This window comes from Astyanax mexicanus, chromosome 20 (assembly GCF_023375975.1).
Source record: "Astyanax mexicanus isolate ESR-SI-001 chromosome 20, AstMex3_surface, whole genome shotgun sequence".
Classification (NCBI taxonomy): Eukaryota; Metazoa; Chordata; class Actinopteri; order Characiformes; family Acestrorhamphidae; genus Astyanax; species Astyanax mexicanus.
Window position 1 is genome coordinate 7,916,315 of NC_064427.1, and position 24,923 is coordinate 7,941,237.

The 24,923-nt window shown below is 34.6% G+C and overlaps 2 protein-coding genes across 4 annotated transcripts; one reads left to right on the top strand and one right to left on the bottom strand.

Annotated features, from left to right (window-relative positions):
• Positions 1-920: 920 nt before the first annotated feature.
• LOC103031911 (GTPase IMAP family member 9) lies at positions 921-21,622 on the bottom strand. 3 transcript variants are annotated; one of them, XM_049469029.1, is made up of 2 exons: positions 20,916-21,619; positions 921-2,059 (listed from the first exon to the last, which is right to left on the bottom strand). In XM_049469029.1, exons 1-2 carry the CDS (start codon positions 20,968-20,970, stop codon positions 1,332-1,334), a joined length of 783 nt encoding a protein of 260 aa, XP_049324986.1. In that variant the 5' UTR covers positions 20,971-21,619; the 3' UTR covers positions 921-1,331. The 3 variants fall into 3 exon arrangements, with proteins under 3 accessions (XP_049324986.1, XP_007244769.3, XP_049324985.1); XM_007244707.4 differs by lacking the exon at positions 20,916-21,619 and adding an exon at positions 2,701-2,906; XM_049469028.1 differs by lacking the exon at positions 921-2,059 and adding an exon at positions 19,216-20,277 and having other exon boundaries at positions 20,916-21,622.
• Positions 3,192-8,983, top strand: LOC103033609 (uncharacterized). Its single transcript, XM_022681036.2, has 10 exons — positions 3,192-3,751; positions 3,862-3,917; positions 4,468-4,548; positions 4,637-4,771; positions 5,005-5,160; positions 5,949-6,023; positions 6,111-6,227; positions 6,946-7,020; positions 7,109-7,177; positions 8,158-8,983. Exons 1-10 carry the CDS (start codon positions 3,192-3,194, stop codon positions 8,805-8,807), a joined length of 1,974 nt encoding a protein of 657 aa, XP_022536757.2. The 3' UTR covers positions 8,808-8,983.
• Positions 21,623-24,923: the final 3,301 nt, after the last annotated feature.

The window sequence follows — 24,923 nt, forward strand, 5'->3', positions numbered from 1 at the left end:
CTTAATGTTTTTCCCTGATTTTACCAAATTGAGGAGAAAGATGGATGACCACAAGCCATCAAACCAAGCTAAACTGCTTGAATTTTTTGCACCAAGTGGCATGAAGTTGTCCAAAAGCAGTGTGTAAGACTGGTGGAGGAGAACATGATGACAAGATGCATAAAAACTGATTAAAAACCAAGGTTATTCCACCAAATATTGATTTCTAAACTCTTAAAACTTTATAAATATGATTTTTTTTTATTTCTTTGCATTATTTGAGGTCTGAAAGCTCTTTTTTTGTTATTTAAGCTATTCCTCATTTTCTGCAAATAAATGCTCTGAATGACAATATTTTTATTTGGAATTTGGGAGAAATGTCCGTAGTTTATAGAATAAAACAACAATGTTCATTTTACTCAAACATAAACCTATAAATAGCAAAATCAGATAAGCTGATTCAGAAACAAAATTGGTCTCTTATTTCTTTTTTAAATTCTACTGTTATTATTGGATGTCATATATTTACTAGTGTAACCTGTATAAAAATAAACACTACTAAAATGTAATTGTCATTGTTTTTATAGTTCATTGGTATTTTGCGTTTACATTAGAACTTGTTCACATTTTGATAGATAGATAGATAGATAGATAGATAGATAGATAGATAGATAGATAGATAGATAGATAGATATCTTATACTGTGATGTCACCTATCAATGCCTCATTCAGGTAGCTGAACAAACATGTAAATGAAAAACATCCAAAACTGGGACTTTAGTTACTTTCGTTCTTTATCTAGGTAACATAGCTTTGCGAGTTGCATCAACCCGGCTCTGGTTTGAATCTAAAGGTGCAGATATAATTGTTCAAGCATTTCTATTTAAAGACTGCTGCTACCATAACCAGTGCAAAAAGAAAAAAAAAAAAACTTCCATTACTACAATTGAACTGTAATTTTATTTTAATTTACAGTACTTCATTATTTACAGTAATTTGCATTTACATATGAACATCTTCACATTATAGCATAGAATTGGCTTTACACAAGGACATACATAGTGGATTCGTAACCAAAATATAGACGATAGACCGATAGACCGAACGATAAAAATATATACATAGACAGATAGATTTGGAAGGGTTCCATGTTGACAAATGCATGGGTAATACTTTTGTAAAGATATATGTATTCAAATAGTGTGGAGAATGAGAATTATACACACAATTATACACTGATTTCCTAAAACTTTCTGAAAAAGAGAGTGATTACATTTTTACAGACAAAAAATAGTTTTAGCTTCTGTGCAAATAGGCTGTAAAGTAATGCATGTGCTGCTGTTTTCCTTCTTTTAAACAAACTCCTTCAAAAGAAGTTGTTGAAAGATAACAATTCTCTGATGGAGAGCAGGGAGGAAGCTGAACTCATATGCTTCATACTCGGCCAGCTCCCTTGCCATCTTCCGCTCCTGGATTTTTTGTTCAGCTTCTTTATACATTTCTTGGGTGAAGTAACTTCCTCCATTGACTGAAACCATTGCATCAATCTTAACAAAAAGATTCCTGACTTGCTTTCGGTCTTGTGAGTTGTTGTTGTTGAAGACGACGTATCTTCCCCCACAAGACTCAATCACTTTATGGAGTTTGGAACATCCAGTGCGCACATAATCTTCTATTGATTGATCTCGCAATGCATCCCCATGTGTGAACACCACAATCATGTACTTAGAAGCTTCATCTCCAAAGAGCTCCTGCAGGCCCCTCACAGCATTTTGCTCTTCAGTGGTGAAACGGCCAATTTGCAGCACCAGCAAGAAGACGTGCGGTCCAGGAGCTGAAATCTGGATACATTTTACTATTTCTTTTTTGATGCTCTCTGTTGTTTTGCTGGTGTCCAAGATACCAGGAGTGTCAATGATGTAAATGTCCCTTGCATCATTGACTTTTTCCTTTTTGCAAGTGCTGGTCACCGAATTCGCTGTGGGACGTGATTCAAATGCATTTCTGCCAAGGATGGTGTTCCCAAGAGCACTTTTCCCAACTCCAGTTTTTCCTATCATCACTATGCGAAGTAAGGGGCCTGCAAACATAACAAAATTAGATGCTGAAGTAACATACTTTAAGTTTGTAAAAAAAAAACTATAAACTGTCTATTCACTCCACTGGACAACCTTTAAAAGGATAGATTATTTAAGGTATTTTGGGGTTTCTTTAATTTAAAAGTGTGGAGGAACCTCGCAATCTTCAGGAAACATTTTAAAAGAATAGGATGTAATAATTGTAGTAAACTGTTAAAAGTTTAAGTGTTAAACTGTACGGCAGCCCCTTAAGGTGCTTTGGAGACCATTAAAAAAAGAGTTGTCTAGAAGAAACTTATCCTTGGAGCAACTTTTGTGAAGAAAATGGGATTGCTTCAGATTTAAATTGAAAATACCCAAAAAGTTCCTAAAGGAACTTACATTTCTAACAACGTAGTACAACTATTTATGCTTTATATTATTAAAAGAAAAGTTATCAGGGAAACGTTTAGGTGTTTCACTTATGGTGCTTTAAGAAAGCTTCAAGAAAAGCTCTTTATAAGACAAAAAAAAAAAAGTGTTCCTCAACAAATTTAACTTATACTGCTAATAGTCTACAATATATATTTTGATCATTCTCACCAGCTATAAAAAAGTAATTAATGAGTTTTGTATAAAAAAGGAAAAAAAGCCAAATACCTACCATCTGGAATATCAGGTTCCAAGCATTTGCAGCAGAGACGCCTCAACATCTTGACATCAAGCGAAGGCTGTTCACAGCAAAGTAGTCTGATTTGTGAAGTGAAGTGTCAACCTGTTCCACAACCCTTATTATAGAACACTTCCACGCCCCATTCACGTCTTTTCACTCCTTTCTTATAACAAGCCTGACCATTTTCATTTTCATTTACTGAGCTCTGACTCGTCCGTAGACACCAGGGTGGAAAGGCGTCACCTAAAATATGTTTTATGCAACTAAAACTTAAAGTAATTTCCGAAGGTAAGATATTCTTATTACTCTCTTTATGCTTTTTAGGAACTAAACATGACTAAAATGACTAACTACTGTTCATACAGTACATTTAACTGCTCTACTTTTCATACTTTTCAAAGGTTTAATGCAATTTGGATGCAGATTTAGGAACTGTATTACCAACTGGAGGAAAACACACTGCTGCACATATTTTGTTGACTATGGAAGACACAAAGGTTCAAGCCTCTACAAGCATCAATATGGTCACTGCTATCCTGCTGGGCAAGAGAGGCTATGAGAAGGCACTGGTTGGGAATACCATGCTTGGCCACGTATGTTTTAAACCACAAATATCCAAATGTCATCGGGTAGTGTATCAAGAGGAAGGTCAGATATGTGATGTCATAAACACTCCAGATCTCTACCATGGACCAAATCCTGACTCTAAAGAAGAAAATCTACCACAGATAAAGTTGTCTTACTCGGGGGTACGAGTTTTCCTCCTGATCCTGCAACATGATGACATCTCTTCAGAAGAAATTACCATGTTTAGAAAGCTGAAAGAAACCTATGGAAGAACAATAGTGGACAATGTGATTGTAGTTCTGGACATCAGCAAAAGCCAAACATCACAATTGGAGATAGACAAGAACATTCAAAAGATTATTGGCGAATGTGGTGAGAGAGTTTGTTATTTTTGGCAGGAAATGAAGAAGGACAAACTGAACGAACAGCTGCTGTCAATGTTAAAAAGAATGTTGCTGAAGAATGCAAATGACAGGTAAGAGATAATCTAAAAGATACTTGTTAAACCAGTTGAACCTTTTTTTTATTCTGACCATGTTAAAAGTTTAAGTAATGAATTATAACTTAAACTTTATATTCTTGCAGGGTGGGTACAACCTCTGTTGAACCTTGTGACGAAACCTCACAACATGAATCAGCTGGTAATGCTCGGCATATTTAACTTATTTTATGAAAGCTTATGAAAAGTTACAATTTGGGGGGACAAAATCAATAAAAGGTGTTTTTTTTGATGAACGATCTGAATGAAAACATTATTAAAAACACAGTGGCGTGTTAATCTTTACATAAGTACATTGTGTACAATTTTCTTTGTTGTAAGATATGTTTTAAGTTTGTTTAAGGGATTTTATTTATTTATTATTCAATTCAAATTAATTTGGCTACTTTTTAAATAAAAAAGATCAAGCTATTTAAACCAATTCAGTACATTTCTGTCCACAACATTTGACAGGGACAACCCTTTTCATGGGACTGAAGACACTTACCACATGTTTAGCAACTTATTAAAAAGTTGAAATTTGATATTGATTTAAGTTTTATACTGGCGAAAAGGGCACTAATCTTCTAGCTGGGTAACTACACTATACTAAGCTAACCATTCAGAAGGGGTTCTAACCAACCAAGGAGAGGAATCTACACAAGACACATTCCACATGCAAGAATATACTAATTCCAGCTCTTTTTTACCAGGTGGAGAAGCAGGTGCGGCTGTTCCTGAAGCGAAAATGAAAATGGCAGATGACAGGATAAATAAGATCACTGGTGACTCGAGTATGTAGCTTAATTCCTCTTTTAAAGCATTATTTATAGGATACTTACAGCAAAGGAAACATTAACAAGTCCAACTGCTTTATTCTAGAAGTGAACCCAGATGCAGCTGTGGCAGCTGGAGGAAAACAGGTAGAAGACATGAATTACAAGGACTCCAGCAGATTTAATCCCAATATTTTGACAAAAAAGCCTGAAGATGAGAAGTTCCAGCCTAAACCAACCGGTAATTCTAATCTTAAAGAAGAAATTCAGTGTGAAATGGACTTGGGTGTAGTAAAACATGATAAGTATTTCTGTGTAGTTTCAGATCTTTTAAATATGATTTTTGAGTGTAAAAGTCACAATATTCTGATAATGACCCTCTGATTTATTCTGCATAAGTTGATGATAATGATAAGAATGATTGTCTACTTTCCACCATTACTGTGCTGTACATTAACAACTGATTTGTTACAGGAGAAAATCATGCTGCTGTTCTGCCTGAAGAGCAAAAGACGCCACCTGTAACTAAAGAGAGAAAAACACATCTTAGTGTCCATGAGAGGCTTGAAAGGTCTAACAAACTTTCTGAAAAAAGGAATCAAGACAAAAAGGCACAACCTAACCTACCTGGTAATTCTCAGCTTGCTTTCACTTTTCAGGCATGGTTAAAATGCCATTTTGGATAGGGCTTCAGTCACATTACTTTTTTTTTGTCAGTGGTAAAAGAAATTGCTAAAATTAGCCATAATACTTTAGAAAAAAAAAAAACACTGCAACCTCAAAAAGAAAAGATCTGATCTGATTTACATAGCCAGCTTAGCTTAGCTTAGTTTAGCCTAGCTGGGGTACTCTGTCGAGTTCTACTGATCGATTTGTGCTGCTTTTCGACTCCTGTGATAATTCTGTTTTGCTCTTGTACATCATTTTATCTGATCTTAGTGACAAGGCAACACATTGTCATATAAGTACTTCATTAGCTTAGATACCCAGCTAACAAGCAAGTCTACATTTAACCAGTAGAGAACTCAAATAGAATTTATTTGCTCCCAAAACAGAAGGGAATTTCAGATTTAAAACTGTCTTGGTGAAAGCTACGCAAAGCTAACCATCTAGAAGGCATTCTAGCCAACCAAGGAGAGCACTATGCACACATATTCCTCTAAACAAGAGGGGGCTGGATGTTGAAATGGATAAGCTTTCTACTGGTGGAATGGGTGCTTTTTTTGTTGGCTAAGTAGCTAAGCTATACTAAATTAAGCTCATTGTCTACAAAGAATTGTAGCCTAAAGGGTGCACATAAGCTGTGTTAGTGCTAGTTAGTAGGCTAGCTAGCTACACAGTCCCTGATTCATTTTTTTTTTTTCAAAACTATATGTGAAATGCAAGAATATACTAATTACAGGCACATTGTTTTCCAGGTGAAGAAGCAGGTGTGTCTGTGCCTGAAGTAAAACTACAGGAAAACAAGATTAGCAAGACCAGCAATGAATCTAGTAAGCAGCTTAATTACCCTTTCAAAGCATTTATGAAAGGATACTTTCAGAAAAAGAAACAATAACAATTCAAATGCTTTATTCTAGAAGTAAAACCAAATGAAGCTGTGCATGGAGGAAAACAGGAAGCATACATGGAAAACAAGCACATGAGCAGATATAAGGGTAATACTTCGGCAAAAGGGGTCCAGTGTAAACCAACAGGTAATTCTCAGCTTAAAGGAAAAATCCGTTGTGAAGTGGACGGGGGGGGGGGGGGGGGGGGGGTAGGTGGGGGGGTTAGTAAAATATGACAAAGAGTACAAACCTGCCCACCTGCGTTCACCCCCAACATTCAGAGCTTTTAGCCGATGCTTGCAACATGCTTACAATGCTATTGATAAGGGCATAGTGTTACCCATGCAAAGAAATCAGTATTTTTACACCATTAGCAAGCACAAAGTAACTTTTATGGAGATGCAGATTTCATTTTCCAGCAGGACTTGGCACACTGCACACACTGCCAAAAGTACCAATTGGTCTTACATATTATTTATTTTCCGAGACAGTGACTTTTGGGCATTCATTGGCTGTAAGCTCATTTCCAACTGAATTACTAAAATAAAGTAACTTTTCAATTATATTCTTTTTTAATTTTTCAAGATGCACTAGTGTATCCAGAGGATGCATGTATGTGGTAATAATATATCCCCTCATAGGTAACATATATGGAAACATCTTTCTTCATATAGGGTCATATTTGTCTGTAGACATGTTGCATGTCTATATGGATGTAGCCAAACAAGCTACACCTTCCATTCCATTTAAAACAGTGCACACAGGTAGTCCCTGATTTGGTTCTCTGATTTGGTGATGGTTATATGTATATCATAACGTCATATTAAATTGAAGAATATGCTAATTTCAACCACTTTTTTTTCAGATGAAATTGCAGGTGCAGCTGCGCCTGACGTGGAGATGACAAGCAACAGTTTATATGAGAGCATAGATAATCCTAGTAAGCAGCTTGATTTGTCTTTCAAAGTATTATCCATAGGATACTTTAAACAAAGGACACAATAACAATTCTGATTGTTTTATTCTAGAAAACAGCAGTCAAGAGACCACAGGCGTTAGTCATTACACTGCGAAGACACCCCCGGCTGTACCAATTGGTAATTCTCAGCTTTAAATCCTAGCTTTGAATTTTCTTCTGTAGTAGCCCCTGCTGAAAAAAATATACTTAATTGTGCTTAAAATATATTGATAAATGTATAAGTATGCTGTAAATATACTAACAGATTTATATATTTAATTAATAATATTCAGTTTTTTTATATGTACCTTTTATAAAGTACAATATAGTGTATTTAAAAAAATAGACTACTATGAAGTACACTTTTAGTTTAATGTAATTCAATATACTTCTAAAATACTTATTTTTAAATATACTTTTGTACCTTTTTAGCAAAGTGTTAAAAAATTGTTACAGTAGTTCACTTAAAATACAATGTATCATGCACCTTTTTAGAAAGTAAATTAAATTACTTTTTTTTTATTTAATACATGCTAAACACTGTAGTACGGTATATTAAAATATTTTTTTTACCCAACAAAGTATACAAGAAGTGTGCTACTTACAAAAGACAGGAACAAGAAGCATATTTGCATTCTAATGTAAATACAGTATATTAAAAATCAATTCTTAGTACATTTCTAATATATCTGGTGTATAATAAATAGTGATACAGTTGAAATACTCATTAAATGTATTATAATTTTACTGTAAGCATATTTAAAATATGTTATGGGGTTACATATATGAAGTACTATGTTTAAATGTTACTTAAGTATATTTAAAATAGTTCCATTTTAGTACAGTTTAGTGCACTTAGCACAATTTAAGTAAGACTTTTGTACTATTTTTATATGATTAAAGTATAAGAAGTACAAAAAAAAGTTGTTCCATTTTTCCACTCTTTAAATATGCTGATTAATAATGTGACTACAAGTACACTTTAGTGCACTATAGCATAATGATGCTTAGTATATTTTAATCTACTTTTTTTCACTAGAGAGCAGCTTCTTTCCAAATATTACACATGTTCTTACATACTTGCAACTGTGAACTCATGTTGTATCTTTGTTTTTTTAGCCAACCCACCAACTATCAAAGTCCAGCCTCAATTTATGACAAACGTTCTGACCATTGTGCTGTTGGGACAGACAGGTAGTGGGAAAAGTGCAACTGGGAACACCATCCTAGCCAGGAGCCACTTTGAATCGCGTGCCAGTTCCGCACCCGTAACCCAGCGGTGTGAGGTAGGGGAGGGAGCAGTGTGCGGGATAAAGGTCAGGGTCATCGACACCCCAGATTTCTTTGACGAGGAGCTGAAGGATCCAGAGATTCATTTGCAGAAATGCAAAGATCTCTCTCAGGTTCAGCCTGTTGTGTATCTGCTGGTTATGCACATGGGTCGTTTCACAGAGGGCGAGAGGGAGGCCGTATCCAACATGCAGAAAACATTCGGCGAGAGAGTGGTCGCACAGACGGTCGTTCTGTTTACAGGCAAGGAGAAGCTGAGGGAGATGAATTTATACGATTACATCAAAAATGCCGACCCTGAGCTTCTTCAGATGGTTCAAACATTCGGCTTAAGGATTCATGCCTTTAACAACAACGAAAAAAAACATCAACAAGTAAAAGAGCTGGTGAAGATTTGGATGAAAATGCCAATCGGAGACAGAGTCAAAGAGCAATACAACAGACACAAGGCTGAACCTAAAGAGTGCAGAGTTCTGTAAACTAATGGAGGATGTATGTATTGTGTATTGTTAATGGCATTGTTGTAATAGTACTTTTGTATTAATATACTTCCTAAATGAGTTTTTAAATAAATACTTGGAGAGTTATTTAAATGTCACCCCTGTGTTTACTAAGGTGTTCATATATTCAATCAATCAATCAATCAATCAATCAATCAATCAATCAATAAAATACTTTCTATGAATGGAATGTCTATTAGACTCGATAAACATACTTATAACATTATAATATGTTCATAAAGCATTATAATACATGCACATATTTATATATGGTTATACTTGTTAACTTATAGCCAGGTTTATTATGCATTATAAATTGTGATTATAATGCATCATAAGCTGTGCTTGTAGTATGTTACACATCTGGATTAAAATAGCATATATCTGTCAGGATGGACATACTGTATATCACTTAACTTGAAGGTTACTTGGAATTTATAGTTTAATAAATGGTTAAATGTGATAAAAAAAAAAAGCTGCTTTAATAGAGCATGCTATACAGTTCTGGGTATTGACTTACAGTATAATATCTTATACACACAGCTGATGATGCATTATAATCACAATTGTAATGGCAATTGTAAAATATATTAAATCCAATATTATATTTAATAAAACCCCACAGTTCACAGTTTTTTAGAAAACGAACACCAAATGCACAAACCAAATTGATAAACCTTAAATAAAATACTCCTCAGTAGGAAAATAAACTATTGACAAATGAAATAAAAAAAACATATTATTTAGTTTAAATATAATATGCCAGGCCTAAACCACACTACACTATTATTGCTGTCTCCCTCTCAAAATATATAGAGAAATTTCAGCATTAAAACTAATAATAATAATAATCATTATCTTAATTATGACTAATCACAGAACTTAATAAAAGAAAAAAAAAAAAGCTTATTTAAATGGAAATCATTTATATGACGGTTTGGAACTTGTTTATTTGTTTGCAAAAATTTGGTTGTTTCAATAATAAATAAAAATTGATTAATAATAATAATAATAAGAAGAAGAAGAAGAAGAAGAAAACATAACAGACATCTTAATGGCTGTGTTATTTTTTTTTACTGCATTGCCAAATTACTGGATTGGGACTCAACATTAAATGACTGGATTTGGGAGCAAAGAAATGTGATCGGGATATCCCTAATAGTGTATACTGATCAGTGATTCAATCTGTACATGCTTCATCAATAGCCAATAATACCCAGAGCATAAAAAAAGTTTTTTTGTTTTTTTTTTATCTACTTCTCCTTTGTAGTTTTCAAACTACTATCATTCCTACATAGCTTAAATCAGCTTTTTATTAGGCAGCTTCTTATTTAGATGTTACGTTCCACCATTCCTCCATCCATTGATGCTGCAGCTACACACTGGCCTTATTGCATTATTTCTTAAATTCAATATTATATTTTATAAAACCCCCACAGTTCACAGCTTTTTAGAAAACAAACACTACATGCACAAACCAAAGTGCTAAACTTTAAAATAAAATACTCCTTAGTAGAAAAAATAAACTATTGACAAATGAAATAAAAAACAGAGCTCTGACCTTTCACAGTACCAAATATTTCAGCTTATTTTAGCCTATTAAGACCCCTTAAATATAGAATGTAGACTCTCCACACACACTTAAAAATAAATAACGGTGCTGGCCTGTATGATGCTTGTGTGCGGTGTGGCTACTTGGTTAGCCCCTTCTAAAACTTGGGAGATGTTTAGCCTACAGTTCAGTGTCTGTAGGAGAACAGGCAAAAGAACCAGGCAGAAATCTTCATTAGAGGACCCACACTACTTTAACTTACCTGGTCACATCTATCTGACCTTGGCTACGGCGTCTTCTTCCCGCCAGAACCACGCAGAGTGAATCAGTCCTGAGCGTTAGCTAGCTCCGTCACACTCAGCTAGCTTAATTAGCCAGTTAGCTTGCAGTTAGCTTGCTAAGCTAACTACAGTGCTTTAGTATATAAACACTGTGCATAAACACAGTAATAACTCACGTAACCCTGCTTAACCAAGACAATATATCTTGGTCTTACTCCTATTACTGAAATAAAGGGTTGTTACACTCAAAATACAACTTTTTACTTCAGTTTTAGGTACTTCTCCCACTGGTTTCCTCTCCCTTAACTCTCTCCGCTCTCCCGTCTCTCGCGCTCTTTTTCATCTCCCTCCTGCCCACTAACTCCGCTGCTCCCTCAAGTCCCTCCCCCACCAATCAGAACAGAGAACTCTTGAAAGACACGGTTTTCAGCCAATAGTTAACTCCCCACTGCTCCCCCAAAACATTAGGAACAAGTTGCAGGCTAACTGACTTGGGCTGCGTCCAGAAACTTTTGCTACTCCTCCTCTCCTACTCCTCCTTTCCTACTCCTCCTCTCCTACCCCGGAAGAAGGTGGAGGAATCGAGGAGAGGAGAGGAGGAGGAGGAATGGAGGGAAGGAGCTGTAATTGGGGAAATGGGACAGCTGATCCCTTTTAGATAGGATGTTGACTACCGATGAACTGAGCCAATCACAACGCTCACTTTTAGCACATGCCGGATCCTGCCCAGCCAATCACAGCTTCTGAATAAAGCTCCACATACAAAAATAAAAACGAGAGATCAATAAACACAATTCCAAATTCTAGAGATCAAGCTTCAAAGTGCAGCCTGATTAGCCATTGATGAAGGTTGCATATGTAAATATTAAATTATTTTAATAGTAAAATATGATTTCATTGAATGTAATAAAACAAATAACAAATCTTAATAAATAATAAATATAATAATACATATTATATTTTGCATACATGTTGAAGTGAAAAAATATTAGATGAAACAGCATCAATGGAACATTACTGTCACACAGCTAAATATTCAGATATTCCAATAAAATCCTGCTTACTCCCAGGCATTTTGGCCGCATCTCTGGCCAGTGAGATATATATATATATATATAGGTATATGTATATATATAGGTATATATATATATATATATATATATATAGGTATATATATATATATATATATATATATATATATATATATATATATATCATGTTACAAATATGGGAACATTAATAAAGTTTTACTGAGCATACAGCTTATCTAAACAAAAACATATATTAGTGCTTTACTGGCTGTATAATTAGATAAGGAACGTATATTATGTTTATGACGTATATTAGGGCGTTGCCTGCTCCTCGCACTGCTTTTCGCGTGCTCTGTGGGCGTGGATGCAGTGATGTCATTGGAAAATCCTTAAAAGTCTTCCGGAGTAGGATACACTGATGTAACCTCCGTTGGAAGCCTACTACAGGAGAATTTTAAGCGGCTTCTTTCGTCTCCTACGGTATTCGGACAGGCGGCAAGATGGCGTCACGAAATCAGTTTCCGGGTCACGGAGGAGAGGAGGAGGATCGGTAGGAAAAAGGAGACACTTTTGGGGTTTCTGGACGCAGCCTTGCTCACTGATCCTTAAAGTGACAGTGTCTCATTTACCTGATTTACACAGTAAAAACATTAAAGAGTAATATTTATGGCCAGGGCTACAATACCATTCATAAAAAGTGTTAAGCAATCAATTAACCCTTATTTTTAATGCATTCAAGCTTTTACAAATTAAAGGGATTGACACAAAAAACAATATAACACTTTATAACAGTTTATTTAAGCAAAAGTAAAAGTAAATTTCAAAATACTTAAAAACAAACAAGCAAATCAAAAACAATTCAAATTTAAACTAGAAAAGGAACATTAAAAATAAAAAGTTGTCAAGTTAAAACTTAAATCAGTCAAACTACAAAATTAGAAATAATTTCTTGATTATTCTGATAACAATCAAAAGTTAAAATTTTGACCCGATCACTCATCTTAATCTGATAGTGTATAGCCATATCCCCGATCTGATCATGTGATCAGAAATCGTGTCAGATCACATAACTTTTTTAAAGGATCAGAAACGGGTGGAAAAAATCTGAATCACTGATGCATCGAAAATGTAATGCTATGTTATTACTGTGATATATGCAGCAACAGCTCCGGAAAAAATAAGAGACCACCAAATGTTTCTTTCATTTTACCAAATTAAAAACTTCTGGAATATAATAAATGGATGATGACAATGATCAGAAACCATCAAAACAAGCTGAACTGCTTGAATGTTTGCACCAGGTGTGGCATAAGGTTATCCAAAAGCAGTGTGTAAGACTGGTGGAGGAGAATATGCCAAGATGAAAATTTATTAAAAAACAGGGTTATTCCACCAACTATTGATTTCTGAACTCTTAAACCTTTATGAATATGAAACTGTTTTCTTCGCATTATTTGAGGTCTGAAAATGAAAAAATATATACTCTCTAAATGACAATATTTTTATTAAAAAATATATAATTTTTTTGTTTAAATATAATCTACCAGAGAAATGTCAGCATTAAAAATAATAATAATCATGATCTTAATTATGACTAATCACAGAATTTAAGAAAAGAAAAGATGCTTATTTAAATGGAAATCATTTTTATGATGGTTTGGAACTTGTTTATTTTTTTTGCAAAAATGTGGTTGTTTCAATAATAAATAAAAAATGATTAATAAAAACATAACAGACATCTTAATGGATGTGTTCTTTTTTACTGCATTGCCAAATTACTGGATTGGGACTCAAACTCAAATGACTGGATTTGGGAGCAAAAAAATGTGATCGGGATATCCGGGATATAATAGTTTATACTGATCAGTGATTCAATCTGTACATGCTTCACCAATAGCCAATAATACCCAGAGCATAAAAAGTCATCACAAAAAGTGTTTTTGTTTTTATCTACTTGTCGTTTGTAGTTTTAATGCCAAACTACTATCATACATACATAGCTTAAATCAGCTTTTTATTAGGCAGCTTCTTATTTAGTTTTTACGTTCCACCCTTCTTCCATTTATTGATGCAGCAGCTACACTCTGGCCCTATTACTTGTTCTAGAACTCATTAGCAATTAAGGTGGAACTGAAGTTTGAATAAGATCTTCTAACATCTTCCTATTACATATTGTACAGTATAATAGCCTAAAGCATGTTCTGTTCTGCGCTGTGCTAGTAAGTTTTATCTCACTCACAACCTCACCTAGCCAAGTACTTTTTTCTTGTTTATTTTTTATTCTTTTGCTTCCGGTCAGCCATTAACAGGTGAGTGTATCAGCCTGTAGTCTGCATGTTTACCGTGTTAAAACAAGCTACATGGGACGAACTGTAGCTAATATTGCCCTGGCTTACAGGAACACTCAGGGTTCCTCAGTGTAGTGTTGTCGGGCAGTATTCACTAGCGCTAACCATGGCTAGCGCTAGCAGTTAACTGCTAATGCTTATGCTGCTGCATCTGCCTTAGTGAAAATCTGGAAATCTAAGCTTACTGTAAATAAACTGAAGCGTTTTACTCACCCAAATAAACAGTTTTCAGGAGAGAAATCTGTGTAGGGTTACAGTTTTGATAACTTAGCTTAGCTTTACTTAACTTAGTTTAGAATGAAAGCATGGTAACACCCTTGTTCCTTACTATGTGTCGCAAAATGCGCTTTATAATCTGGTGCGCCTTTTGTATGAAAATAGACCAGAAAATAGAGGTTCATTGATAGTGTGCCATATAATACAGTGCACCTCATAGTGTGAAAAATACAGTAACTTACAATGGAGTATAGACTTAAGTAGATATTGTATGTTTCCTCATTCGCTATGTAAAATTAACCCCGTCAACCAAGCATTTAGAGCTGCATGTACAAACCCTTTAAAAATGTTTTGAGTGTGTTATTTGTGTGTGAATATTAAGACTGGAATAATGATTGTGGGTGTGGACTAAACTATGCTGCTGTAGCTCTTTCCTGTAAAGGGAGTGGAGCCACTGTTGACATATTTGCTTTGCTTGTTGTGTTTGCTTCAGCTTGATGTACCACTGGTATTCTTGGTTTTATGCACAGTTGATTTGAAAGAATTTACCTTTCATTTCATTCAAATTCTCCTGAAATTCAGGAAATAACTCTATAATAATTAATGTACCATCCAAATTGATCTTTTATTGTGTGTGTGTGTGTTTTCTTTGTTTCTGTTGCTTTTCTCCATTTGTTTAATACAGAGTGTCAGCATTGATTCTTTAATGGTCTGAAAGTTGAATTCATTATAAACATACATACATATCCATGCCTCTCCTTTAAGAATTAGAGCATTACTCAAGTAGGGCTATTCACTGGATACCAACTCCACCACTTCACAACTTTACAACTGATGCTCTCAAACACATAAAGTAATGTGTTTAAGTTAAATAAAGTATATTAGATATTCAGGAGAACAGTCTGGTTACCACGGCTTCATTGTACAGTTACAGTCCAACACAGAAAAGCAGTGATCTGATTTGTGGGTCATGAGCTACTTTTTAGAGATAAAAGAAAAGAATAGCACATAATAACACAGAGTGCAACCTGTCCCTGGGTCAATAGGGGAGATGCCTGAATTACATTTGTTTAACCAATCCTGAACCTGCAATCATGACATCACAGCATTTGTCCCCAGGCTTTTTTTGCCTTAATTTTCAGCCTCAATGCATTTTGCATAATATTAATGGGTGCGTAATTTTCCCCATGACTCAAAGTATACATCCCTGTTTTTAAGTCATATTCTACAGGATCTCTCCCACAGAAATAATTTATTATTAAATTCTAAATAAATAGAAAATAACAATGTAATTGAAAATCCTTGTAGATAAGGCTATTGTCCCATCTCATCCACATATTTTGACACTGAGGCTACAATATTAAATGTTAAGGGGATATGTAGGAATACGTTTATATAGCTTTTTATAAAGATTGGAAATTGTCAATTTTCAAAGTAGCCTAATAAAAATAAAGAAAATAAGTCTTGCCTTAAAAAATTGTAATACACCAGTTTACTGTAAAACTACTCATCTGAGTAACTAATTCCTCACTATGTCTACTGCAGCGTATGAAGCTTTTAGTTTCTTGTTCACATTTCCCTTCCGCCTTTAAAAACATCGCCATTCTACCTTAATAGTTTCCCTGCGTTAAAACACGTCCCTTTTTAGCGTGTAGTAGATGATAAAGTGTTTTAAGAGTTTTACACATTTCTGCTTAGGGTGTGTATCTGAAATCACATACAGTCCATATAAAACAGAACGTGGATTCCCATTTGAATGTTCTGTTTCACCTTAAAAGTTTAACTCTGTTTAACTTTAAGAGTTATTTCTGCAAGGAAAAGTATATTTAAAGTGCATATTTAAGAAAGCTAAGTAGATAGCGCTACTTACACGTAATGCTGTAGCTTAAGCAGCTTGCACACTTTAACTTAGACACAGGCCACCTGACCAATAATGAGGCAGCAGGCAGGTAAACAAGAGGAATAATTATTAACATGGAATGGGATGATCCACTTTAGGGGTGCTTGGAATCGTTTCACATTATTCTTCCAGGCATACATACTGAATTGTTTTTGTAGTATTTAACATGTATGTAAGAAGTATATTCAAAAGTTTTGACCCCAAACTATTGATTTTACCCCTTTAGGGGAGGTTGAAGTCTTAATTGGGGGGGTCTGACCCCTATTGACTTGGTACTTAAGAACCAGAAATGCAACTATTGAGTGCAACCATTTACGTAACCTAAACTGGCCATATTTGTAAATAAAACTGTAAATGTCTCACCTAAGGACATTTTTTAAAAATCATAAGATTTTATGACATTTTGAAAAATGTCCTCATGATTTCTTAAGCTGATTACATCTTTACATCCACTAAAGTAATGTGAGGGCTTAATAGCTTTGCACAAACATCTCATCAGTACATTACTCATTATTGTTCTATTTGATTGTATGTTATAATGATTTAGCAGCTGATGTTTTTTTTGTGATTTTTATATTTTGCACTGGAGAACAGATACAGTATATACGTTCACAGTAACCATGCTCGAAGTTCAATATATGAGCCACTTATCAACATTAGCTCTTACCAAAAAAACATGGGGTAGAGCTACGATTTCCTCTTCCTGTGTGGTCCAAAACAAATGGAAATTTACCTGGAAAAAAAAAAAAAAAAAAAAAAAACTTGCCATAAAATAATTAATTTAATTAAATTGGAATAAATGCACAAATTTTACCTCACCTGTATGTCAAATACTAAGCTCGTTGATTAATCACTATTAAAATAATGTCTAAATCAAAAGTACTATATGATGTCCCCAAAATAATATGTGTCAGAAACCCTTTAATATGTGTGGAAATTATGTTAAAACACTCTGTCCTTCACTTTAACCCATGAAGTTCCTATGTGATATATACTGAACATCCTGAGAGTATCACAAGACATTATGTGAATGTATGGTCATCAGACCTTATTTACAGAATGTAGGTGTGATACTGCTTGAGATAAACCTAGTGCATTTTAAAAGTATATGTGTTGCTTCTACTGGTCTGTTTAAACAGCTAAGATCATTTTCAGTACTAATTAGATCATTACTTACATCATTAGACTTAGATCATTGTTTAATCACTAAAATAATCCCTATATAATAAGACAAAAACAGTATGATGTCCCCGGGTTAGAACTGGATGATGTTCATGGGACTATATAGTATACTAATACTGTAGGAACAGAGCTAACAGATCATTTTCAGTATTAATGCTATTATTAAGCATACTGTACTACTGTATTTTATACTAAGATCATTGTTTAATCACTAAAATAATCCCTGATTCAACCATAGTGTATGATGCCCCCAGGCCAGGACTGGAAGATGTATAATATGATATAATATGACTATAAAATATGAGTAACTAAGCTAATAGACTTAGAAATTTGCTACTGATGTAGCTAATTGAACTGTCCCTTGGTTAACACAACCAAGCATGACGCATTTTTGTGAACAATATTCATAATAATTCTGAATAACCCAAGTCAAAATATGCTAGGCTAGCTAGGCAACTGGTAACGTTAAGTATGCTAAAAAGTGCTAATTAATTAGCCAGGCTAACTAATGCTAGCCAGTTAATGCTAACTACATTCTTAATTATATGAAAAATATTGTGAATTAATTGCCAAGTTTTAACAGTGTGAGACTATATTAAACATTTACTGACCCTCAGCATTATTCTATATACAGCCTATGTCGCTATAGCACTAGGCTAGTTAAGCAGCTAGCAGTAAGTACGCAACACTTTTAACCCAAACTATATAAAATTCCAGCTGACAGTTTCAATGTAAGAAGCTAATATTTAAAATTAGCTATTAGCTAAATAAAAAAAGAAGGAAAAATGGTGCTGGGGATAAATGCTTTGATGTCATAATTGCAGGCTCGGGATTGGTTAAACAAATTTTATTTAAGCACCTCCCCTATTGACTCTGGGACAGATTTCACTCTGTGAAAGGATCAGGATGTGGGAGTTTCGTGGTGGTGTTGTGTAAAGTGTAATAAACACAGCTAATTTTACATTACGATCACAATTCATAATACATAATAAACATGGATATAATGGGTTATACATTTTTAGAAATATTTATAGCCATGTTCATAATGCCTTAAAAATGCATTGCAATGTGTTATGAGTATGTTTATATAGCCTAATAGAGATGAGATTCATAGAAAGTGAATGTTTCCACTTTAATTTTGTCTGTAGTCTTACTTTGTAAAGTGTCACTACTCATGTGGTAATTAGTAAGAATTACATGTACAATGTAATTGTCTGTTTACTGTGCACATCACAATATAACTATTGAATAAAGTTAAATATAGTAAATGTTGGATGGAAGATTATGAAAGAAAGCAGATGTTCAGGGGAGGGTTAGTGAAAACTACTTTGCTTTATGGTCACGGTCCAAGAAAGAGAAAGCTATAAAAAGCTTGGGAAAACAAGGAAAGCTGAAACAGGACTCGGAAGTTCTCATTCATGCGTTGTATTTAAGTAAGCAGCCATGTTTAATTTACCATAAATGTTTGGGTGATTTCCAGGCAGCAGTAGATCAGCAGTTCTCATAAAATGTGGCTCAGCAGGATTTTTATTTTTGCCACAGTGGAAACAAGTAGTCTCTGCTATGTCAACAATGTCTCTGAGGCTGTGAAACTTACTATACACTCTTTGTATACATATACTGTATACTGTAAACATACAGCTCTGGAAAAAAAATAAGAGACCACTTAATCATGTTGTTTTTCCTTGAGACCACTTAATAATGTTGTTTATTCTTGATTTTACTAAACTGAAAACCTCTGGAATACAATCAAGAGAAAAAAAATGATCACAGCCATCAAACCAAGCTAAACTGCTTGATTTTTTTTGCACCAGAAGTGGCATAAAGTTATTTAAAAGCAGTGTGCAAAACTGGTGCAGGAGAACATACCAAGAAAACACTAATTTGATTTCTTAGTCTCATTATTAATGATATTTGGGGAAAACTGCAACTTTACAGAAATAACGTTGAATAGAGGTTAATGTAAAATAATTATTTAAGCATTTCTATTTGATAAGTACTGCTAGCATTAACAGTACAAAAATCTACCACTACTACAGCTAAGTTGTCATTTTTTTAATTTGCAGTACTTCAGTATTTACAGTAATTTGCATTTACATATGAACGTGTTTACATTATAGTATATAATTTCCTTTACCCAAGGACATACATTGTGGATTCATAACCAAAATATGCATGATAGGCCTAGGTAGATAAATAGATAATTTAAAAAAGCTCTAGCTCATTCAAAAGTAGTTGTTGAAAGATAACAATTCTCTGATGGAGAGCAGGGGTGAAGCTAAACTCATATGTCTGACACTCTGCCAGCTCCCTTGCCATCCTCTGCTGCTGGATTTTTTGTTCTGCTTCTTCATACATTTCCTGGCTGAAGTAACTTCCTCCATTGACTGAAACCATTTCATCAATCTTAACAAAAAGATTCCTGACTTGCTTTCGGTCTTGTGAGTTGTTGTTGTTGATGACGACGTATCTTCCCCCACAAGACTGGACCACTTTTTGGAGTTTTGCATGTCTAGTGCACACATACTCTTCTATGGATTGATCTTGCAATTGATCCCCATGTGTGAACACCACAATCATGTATTTAGAAGCTTCATCTCCAAAGAGCTCCTGCAGGGCCCTCACAGCATTTTGCTCTTCACGGGTGAAACAGCCAATCTGCATCACCAGTAGGAAGGCGTGAGGTCCAGGGGCTGAAACCTGGATACATTTTACTATTTGCTTTTTGATGCTCTCTGTTGTTTTGCTGGTGTCCAAGATACCAGGAGTGTCAATGATGTAAATGTCCCTTGCATCATCGACTTTTTCCTTTTTGCAAGTGCTGGTCACCGAATTCGCTGTGGGACGTGATTCAAATGCATTTCTGCCAAGGATGGTGTTCCCAAGAGCACTTTTCCCAACTCCAGTTTTCCCTATCATCACTATGCGAAGTACAGGGCCTACAAACAGAACAAAATTAGATGCTGAAGTAACATACTTTAAGTTTGTAAAAAACTTAAACTGTCTTTCACTCCACTGGACAACCTTTAAAAGGATAGATTATTTAAGGTATTTTGGGGTTTCTTTAATTTAAAAGTGTGGAGGAACCTCGCAATCTTCAGGAAACATTTTAAAAGAATAGGATGTAATAATTGTAGTAAACTGTTAAAAGTTTAAGTGTTAAACTGTACGGCAGCCCCTTAAGGTGCTTTTGGAGACCATTAAAAAAAAAAAGAGTTGTCTAGAAGAAACTTATCCTTGGAGCAACTTTTGTGAAGAAAATGGGATTGCTTCAGATTTAAATTGAAAATACCCAAAAAGTTATTCAAGGAACTTACATTTTTAACAATGTAGTACTACTATTTATGCTTTATATTATTAAAAGAAAAGTTATCAGGGAAACGTTTAGGTCTTTCACTTATGGTGCTTTAAGAAAGCTTCAAGAAAAGCTCTTTATAAGACAAAAAAAAAAGTGTTCCTCAACAAATTTAACGTATACTGCTAACAGTCTACAATATATATTTTGATCCTTCTCACCAGCTATAAAAAAGTAATTAATGAGTTTTGTATAAAAAAGGAAAAAAAGCCAAATACCTACCTTCTGGAATATCAGGTTCTCGTTTCAAGCGTTTGCAGCAGAGACCCCTCAACATCTTGACATCAAGCGAAGGCTGTTCACAGCAAAGTAGTCTGATTTGTGAAGTGAAGTGTCAACCTGTTCCACAACCCTTATTATAGAACACTTCCACGCCCCGTTCACACCTTACAGACACAGCTTACAGTTCAGTGTCTGTAGGAGAACAGGACCAGAGAACCAGGCAGAAATCTTCATTAGAGGACCCACACTACTTTAACTTACCTGGTCACATCTATCTGACCTTGGCTACGGCGTCTTCTTCCCGCCAGAACCACGCAGAGTGAATCAGTCCTGAGCGTTAGCTAGCTCCGTCACACTCAGCTAGCTTAATTAGCCAGTTAGCTTGCAGTTAGCTTGCTAAGCTAACTACAGTGCTTTAGTATATAAACACTGTGCATAAACACAGTAATAACTCACGTAACCCTGCTTAACCAAGACAATATATCTTGGTCTTACTGCTATTGCTGAAATAAAGGGTTGTTACCCTCAAAATACAATTTTTTACTTCACTTTTACGTACTTTTCCCACTGGTTTCCTCTCCCTTAACTCTCTCCGCTCTCCCGTCTCTCGCGCTCTTTTTCATCTCCCTCCTGCCCACTAACTCCGCTGCTCCCTCAAGTCCCTCCCCCACCAATCAGAACAGAGAACTCTTGAAAGACACGGTTTTCAGCCAATAGTTAACTCCCCACTGCTGCCCCAAAACATTAGGAACCAGAGCCATAGGCTGCGTCCAGAAACTTTTGTTACTCCTCCTCTCCTACTCCTCCTTTCCTACTCCTCCTCTCCTACCCCGGAAGAAGGTGGAGGAATCGAGGAGAGGAGAGGAGGAGGAGGAATGGAGGGAAGGAGCTGTAATTGGGGAAATGGGACAGCTGATCCCTTTTAGATAGGATGTTGACTACCGATGAACTGAGCCAATCACAACGCTCACTTTTAGCACATGCCGGATACTGCCCAGCCAATCACAGCTTCTGAATAAAGCTCCACATACAAAAATAAAAACGATAGATCAATAAACACAATTCCAAATTCTAGAGATCAAGCTTCAAAGTGCAGCCTGATTAGCCATTGATGAAGGTTGCATATGTAAATATTAAATTATTTTAATAGTAAAATATGATTTAATTGAATGTAATAAAACAAATAACAAATCTTAATAAATAATAAATATAATAATACATATATTTTGCATACATGTTGAAGTGAAAAAATATTAGATGAAACAGCATCAATGGAACATTACTGTCACACAGCTAAATATTCAGATATTCCAATAAAATCCTGCTTACTCCCAGGCATTTTGGCCGCATCTCTGGCCAGTGAGATATATATATATCATGTTACAAATATGGGAACATTAATAAAGTTTTACTGAGCATACAGCTTATCTAAACAAAAACATATATTAGTGCTTTACTGGCTATATAATTAGATAAGGAACCTAGTTAATTAATATGTTTATGACGTATATTTGGGCGTTGCCTGCTCCTCGCACTGCTTTTCGCGTGCTCTGTGGGCGTGGATGCAGTGATGTCATTGGAAAATCCTTAAAAGTCTTCCGGAGTAGGATACACTGATGTATCCTCCAATGGAAGCCTACTACAGGTGGATTTTAAGCGGCTTCTTTCGTCTCCTACGGTATTCGGACAGGCGGCAAGATGGCGTCACGAAATCAGTTTCCGGGTCACGGAGGAGAGGAGGAGGATCGGTAGGAAAAAGGAGACACTTTTGGGGTTTCTGGACGCAGCCATAGAGAGAGAGAGTCGCGACAACGGAAGTTCAAAATCCTTGATGGTCACGTGATTCATGGAGATTTCAGATAGTTCCAGGAAGTTCTTGGTGGGCAATTTGAGCCCATAAACACAGAGACAGAATTTCGATTTTGGGGCACTAATAATAATATATAAATAATACTCAATTAATTATCTATGTATAATGAAATTATATATATATATATATATATATATATATATATATATATATATATATATTTTTTTTTTTTTTTTTTTTTTCATTATACATAGATAATTCATTGAGGATTATTGTGACCATATATTGACTTATTTAAGGCTTATGTTATTCTGTGTGAATCCAATATTGTAATCCATAAGAGAGTTTTTATAGGCTAAATTTGTATGTTAATTAATATTAATTTCATGACACTGTGCAAATGCAGTCGCTACAAGTAAATTTTTAGGTTCAAAAGAAGATGGAGAAGTTTTGGCTTGCATATATTTAGAGTTTACTGCAAAAATAATTTAATCAAAGGATACAAAGATCTGCAAATATTCTTAAGTCACCACCTGAATATTTCATGCAGAATTATTTGCATTAAGAAAGAGGAACCACATTATTTGCAACAGCTTTATTATTTTTACAACAAACATGAGATGATATATAACTTTAAAGGCTGATATCAGAATATAGAGAGGCTACATACAGAAAAACAAAGTACAGAACACATGTAAATCAACTAAAGGAAAATAGTACATTGCACATGTAAATAAAACAAAGAATCAGCACAGATTACATAAAATGGGGTTTACTTGTGTAGTTCGGAAGAATGAACCCTGGGGAATACAAAAGCAGGAAGAGAATAAGAAAATTGAGACATGATTGCATTTAATACATGAATACAATTAAACATTTTGGAAACATTATCTACATTTTATTATTATTATTATTTAATATAAAATGAAGACAAGAAAGATGATTGTATTAAAGTTGTTATATTTTGTATTCATTATTTACTTATTTTATATTTATATAAAACAAACAATAACACACACTTATATTTATTGGGTTTGTTTTTGGCACACTATTACTAGTGCATCTCAGAAAACCTGAATATAATGATTTTTTTTCTATCATAGTTTAATAAAAAAAAAATCTGTCAAATTTTATAATCACTACATATAAAGAGACATATCCCAAAACTGTTTTTGTTTTACTTTTCTAAAAGCTCATGAAAAAAACAGAAATAATAAATCCCTAAAATATTTAATTTAAAACTTAAAATATAAATTGTTAGATGTGTCACTGTAAGCATAATTAATACAAAAGATGACTGTTAATTAAACAATATTAAACATTTCTTTTGAGATGCACTACTATTAAACATAACTAATTATGCTATCTTAAATTACACATGCATTGGAAAGTGTTTTTCCCTACTGTTGACAATATAGCCTATATCAGGGGTCACCAATCCAGTCCAGAAAGGGCCGCTGTGGTTGCGGGTTTTCATTCCAACCAGGCACGGGCACACCCTCTATGGGTGGCCACCTGTTTGGGGACTGAGACTGAGGCTGATTGAACAGGTGGAATCAGGTGTGCCACAGCTTTGTTGTAATGAAAGCCTGCACCCACACCGGCCCAATGTGGACAAGATTGGTGACCCCTGGCCTATATCCTTAATCAAACATATATAATAAAATAAATATTGGTCATATCACCTTAAATCATATCTCTGTTAAATTAGTAGTTACTAAGACAAACAGTAAGATAGCTAGTTAGCGTTAGCTACCTGAGCAATAGGTAGCTATCATTTAGCTAAATTCTGCAGTACTACTTAGTACTTAGTTTCCACAGTAGTCTGTATTTATTAAGCATTTATCTCTTGTTAGTGTTTAAAGTTCTTTCTGAAATGAATAGAGTTAAGCTTTATTTACCTAGCTAGTTAGGTTAGCATGGTCTACCTGGATATATAAGATATTTATTTAGTTAGCTTAGCATGGTCTATTTGGACATACAAGATATTTACAATATTTAGTTAGCTTAGCATGGTCTACCTGGATATATAAGATATTAAGATATTTAATTAGTTAAGCATGGTATATCTGGATGTATAGGATATTGATATATTAGATATTAAGATATGTACTTAGTTAGGTTAGCATGGTCTATCTGAATATATAATATATTGATATATTAGATATGTACTTAGTTAGGTCAGCATTGTCTATCTG